At 37.5% G+C, this 5,408-nt stretch overlaps 1 protein-coding gene across 18 annotated transcripts in view; it reads right to left on the minus strand.

Annotated features, from left to right (window-relative positions):
• Positions 1-5,408, minus strand: part of LOC105302353 (microtubule-associated protein 4) — a 153,678-nt gene that overhangs the window by 57,651 nt on the left and 90,619 nt on the right. For 16 of the 18 annotated variants that reach the window (XM_011375345.2, XM_023520535.1, XM_023520537.1 and 13 more), the window contains one exon: positions 153-281. The exons of the other annotated variants lie outside the window; for them this stretch is intronic. In XM_011375345.2, the coding sequence (XP_011373647.1) occupies positions 153-281 (129 nt within the window). The remainder of the gene's footprint in view (positions 1-152; positions 282-5,408) is intronic. 18 annotated transcript variants of the gene reach the window in all.

The raw sequence follows: 5,408 nt of genomic DNA on the forward strand, positions 1-5,408 counted from the left end.
GGTCAGCTAAATGGTCAGGGGAAATAATTATACCTTGGCTGTGCTTTACGAGTTATATTTAGGCTAAAATGTTGTGCGTGAGTGGTGGCTGTGGCCTTTTCCTGTTTGTATCATAGTTCACATTCGGCAGTCGCAGGCAAGCCCACACTTACCGGTCTGTATAGGATTCATTACTTGCTCGGGTTCAAAGCAAAAGTTTGTATTTTCTGGCCAGTTCTGGCTGTTCTGATACCCCTGGTAGGCCATCTTCTCTTCAAGGAATTCGGTCGGGGACCTTTCAACTAGAAATGAAACAAAAGTTACAAGGTACCACTGTTTTCTCCTCCATTAGAGCAGAGTTGCTCTAAGTATCACAGCTAGTACAACGCAATCACACCTAGCCAATGCCTTTGACGAAAACGTGAAAAGTACTGGAAGCAGAAGTTTGCTATAAGGTTAAAATACTACAGAGGACTTCCGGTTATGGATGCTTGAATATATTAGTGACTTTTATCCGCAGAAGAACAAGTATGAAATTGGACAAAATTGTCAAAGGCATCACTGCGAGTCACTGAAGTGAAAAAAAAAAGAAAGAACAAAGAAAAGCAAGATCTAAATAAACGGAGAGGTGTACCATGTTCATGAACGGGAGACTAAAATGGCGATGCTCCAACTTACCCATAGATTCGAGGCAATGACAACTAAAAATCCTAGCTGGAATTTTTTGAAGATACCAATAAGATCATTCTATAATTTATATGGAAATGCAAAAAAATATAGAAAAGCCAAAACAAATTTGAAGAAAAGTTGGAAGACTTACATGTCAAAACTTACTATAAATGTACAATAAGCAAGTCGGTGTAGTACAGACCACACATTAGATAAACGAAACAGAAAGAAATCTATACAGCTGTGGTCGACCAGTTTTTAACAAAGATGTCAACCTAATTCAATGGGGAAAGGATAGTTTTCTTCAACAAATGACACAGAAACAATTGGACACTTACCTCCCACCATAAGCCAAAACTAATTCTAAATGGATTAAATATAAAGAACTAAAACTAAAAAAAAAAAAAAACGTGTAGAACAAAACATAGGAGAAAAGTCTCTGTGACCCTGGATTAGGCAAAGGTACCTCAGACATGTCACCAAAAACACGATCCATAAGAGAAAAAGAATGACAAACTGGACAGGATCAAAATTTAAAAGTTTTGCTTTTCAAAGCTACCATTAAGAAAATGAAATGAGAAGCCAGACTGGGAGAAAATATTTACAAATCATAAATCTAATAAAGGACTTGTATGCAGAAGAGATTAAAATCTCTCACAACACAATTATAATTACAAGCTACATCAGATAAAGTTTAATGAAACCATTCATTTATTACATTAAAAATATAATATTTATACATAACTTAAATATTGGTCCATATAGTGTTTGTTCAAAATTATGTTCAGGTGTGTAATATGAGGAAACAGGTATTTCACTCTAACTTTTGGTTTAATTTCATTTAGACTTGCAATGAACAACAGTGTGTACAATTTTTATTCTTTCTTCCTACACTTTATTCTGAATATCTTTATGAAAATGTTATTCTGTCTGTTAAATTTAATGATAAAAAGGTGAGACTTGGAAAAAAAGAAATCTCTTATGACACAATTATAAAACAACTAACTCAACTTTAAAATGGGCCAAAGATTTCAAAGGATATTTTCAACACAGAAAAGCTACGAATGAATACGCACGTTACAGGGAAAAATCTACAAATGAATAATACACCCGTGAAAAGCAGCTCACCATCCTTAGTCGTTAGGGAAATGCAAATTAAAGCCACATGAGCGACCACTACCTTCCACTATTGCTAACCGCAAGGCAAACTGAGAGGTGGCAGGACTGTCCCCCCTTTATTACTAGCCAACTCCAGGCTGCCTCTGGGTGCCGTTTCCCCTTCAAGGTGGCCCTTTATTTTCATGTTTCATGGTATCATTTAAATCTGATTTCACCCACGTGACATGGTGTAGGGAAAAAAGAAGAGGAGGAATGAAGCCAAACAATGTATCCTACTCTGTTGCCTGAAATGCTCCTTCAGGATCGCCCCCCGAGAGGATCTTCGATATGAGGATTTTTACAAATTTTTTAATCAAAATTTCCACAAGGTCATTATTCTGGACTGGATGAGTTAAGTTACTAAATTCATACTATATACCAAACTTCTTGGAAAGTGATTTTATATTTCATGCTAAAAGCGTAAGGAACCCCAAAAGAATTTAAACAGCCTATCATTTCTAAAATAAACTTTCTAAAGCTAGTAGCTCTCCTTACATTTCTTACCTGTTGATAAAAACCCACAATTTTTAATCAGAGAAGTGAGTACATTTTCCTCTCACATTCTGGAGAAGGCATAAGCACCTCTGGTTTTAAAACGCAGATGGCCCTGGTCACCCCTTCCGCAGCAGTCCCCAGCACAGCCTGGGAGACAGCCAGCAGCCCGCAGCATCTTAATGAGCATGCTTGACAGAGGCTTGCCCGCACATCTCCATTCCATGCTACTGACCTAGATTTCCTTCTTAAAACGCCACGGCAAACGCAGGCAAACTCCCTTGCAAAAACGACAGCCTTCAGAATAAATGTGGGTTTTTTGTTTTTTGGGGGGTTCTTTTTAGCATAACTGCAGTCTACTCAGAGCATCTATTTTATTAAAAGAATGAAAAATGAAATTCAAAACAAAAAGTAATTTACATAATGCAATGGAAACAACCCTAGGTACCCTGATTTTCCTACAGAAGTAGAACGGGAAAAGACAGGGGCCAGTTTCTATTTTTGTGAAATTGGGGCATTTAACAGAAAAGGCAAGTGACTAAATATTAAAAGTACCAATTAATCCAGCAGTAATAGCTATATATTAAAGAAAGAGTAATTTTATCAGATAAGATCCATTCCAAGTGCAAGATGTTGAATACAAAAAGTTCAGTTTCAGATTCTATGTTGCAAAAAATCTTTTAAAAACCACCACCTGTAAAGTTTTGATGTCGAATCAAAGAAGAATATCCACAGTTACCTGAAAAAAAACTATCAAAATACTCCTCCTCCTAAGCACATATACATGTGAAATGGAGTTTCTTCATATACTTCAACTCAAACCATATTGTGACACACTGAACACACGGGCAGCTGTCCTCCATTAAAGCAGACATTAAAGAGATTCAGAGAAATGTAAAACACAAGCCTTATTACTAAACTTTTGGAAACTATACTTACTAAAAATGTTAACACTGACATTAACGAGTTTATTATTGTATTTTAAAATAAGTTTGAAAGTCTCTCAATTTTAATCTCTAATTTGATACAGACATAACCCATATAAACAAAAGCCCTTCGAGGTCCTTAATAATTTTAGAAAGTAACTTTATTGAGGTACAATTGACATACAATAATCTGCATGCATTTAAAGTGTACAATTTGATACGTTTCAACAAATGTATGCCATTGGCACAAGAGAGTGAACATATTCATCACCCTCAAAAGTTTCCTAATCTTTAAGCATGAAAATTGTCTTGGTACTAAAAAGTTTGAGAACTGATGACTCAAGAGTATTTAGCGACAGTCTCTCTCTTGAGAGTACTGCCATTTATCTAGAGAATCAAGTAAAAAGATAAAAAAGCAGAAAAAGAACATAGCTTAGGGCAGAAGAAGACTCAGGGCCCAGTCTTATGTCTTTGGAGAAACCTCGGTTAACCACTTAATTCCTGTGGACCTCAATATTCTCACCTGTAGTGTGAGAGGCATGTGCTAGTATCCGGTCTCTAAGCTCCCTCCCAGTTCTAAAAGCCTACCTACCAGTCCCTATCCGTACAGACTACGCTGTAGGCTTACGTTATGATCATCACTCTTCTAGCTCCTTCCCCCCACATCTACCTCTCAACCCCCATCCTCCAAGTCAAGAAGTCCAAGACAAAGTTCAGGCTTCATTACGTTTTTGTGACAGAAACTTAGCCATCTGAGAAATGAAGAAATACAAAATATAATATCTCATTAAGGGCTAAATATAGGATGATGTTTAATTACATGGAAAGAGAAGTAGGAAAATCGTAGCTGGCAAGCGAGCTTCACAGAAACGACAAGAAGCAATCTCGGAATACGATACTTCCAATTACAGCTGGCGCGGTAAGTAACACACGGGAGAATGTCTTAGATTATCATTACGAAGATCAAACAAAACTGACCAGAGAAATAGTATGTGCGCGTCCCTAAATATATTACAGAATGATAAAGCGACTGTGGCAACATGTTTCCGATTGGTAAAACTGGAAAAGCATTCAAAAGTTCTTTGTTTTATTCTATTCTTTCAACTTTTTGTACATTTGAAATTATTTCAAAATAAAAATTTAAGTATTTCTATTTTCTAAGAACAGGAAAAAGTGACAGAAGAAAGCTAACTCCTCGGATTTTCAGTCAACTCTACTTTTATAATAAAATAGATTTAAATGTTCATATCCAGCTATATATATTAGGATGTCTTTCTCCTCTGTATGAAACAGGCATCAAAGCCCACCAACCTTCCTGACTTGAAATCGCTGACGTGACATCCTTAAGGTGACTGGAAGGCTTTTTTTTTTTTAAGAGTTCATAGTTCTAACAATATGTGAAAACACTGAAGCATTGATGGTCTTGAGCAGGACGGAGATGATGACTTTTGAGTTAACCGCTTCTTTTTGGTTCACTGTAAAACAAACGAGTATGCTTGTCCTGGAACCATCCTAAAAAGACTACACAGCATGCTTTTTTACTTCAACCGGAAACGCTGCAGGCTGCTTCCCAGGGTGGGCACAGGTACAGGATGTCACTGAGAGGCCGGAATACAGCCTAAGGTGGCAACAATTTAGCTGTAAACGCTACACTGTTTGCAAGTGTTCCTACTACCTCCCGTGACAGTCAATTCGCTACCATACTGAATATACATTCTTCCTATAAAAACACGTGTCTCTACACAACTCCCTCTCTCATTCTCCAAGGAGGCTGTGCCACATACTCTCCTCTCCAGCATCCTCTGTCTCAACATATAAGCTCCTCCTACTTTACAGAAAGTAATAGCCTCCGACTGCCCTTCCCTCTATTGCAAACTTAACTACATGAGTCCACCAGGATTTCTTTCCTTCCTACTTATGAGCGAAGTATATTCCTCCACCTTTATTTTTTTACCTGGGGAAAAAAAATGGCTACCGTAGAGAATATGAGAAACAAACAAAATTCTCCAAGGACGGTACTTAGCAAGCGTGGCCTCTACCACCGCCCTTGAACTCCGGCCCTCCCACGACCCGGACTTGCGTTTCCATCCTTTCTCTCCTCACTTCTCCCCTGGTTGTGACAATTAAACCTCTAGCATCTTTAAAACACAAACGAAATCTAAATTGTATGAAAGAAAAAAAAAA

The sequence above is a fragment of the Pteropus vampyrus genome, unplaced genomic scaffold (genome assembly GCF_000151845.1).
Source record: "Pteropus vampyrus isolate Shadow unplaced genomic scaffold, Pvam_2.0 Scaffold271, whole genome shotgun sequence".
Taxonomy (NCBI): domain Eukaryota; kingdom Metazoa; phylum Chordata; class Mammalia; order Chiroptera; family Pteropodidae; genus Pteropus; species Pteropus vampyrus.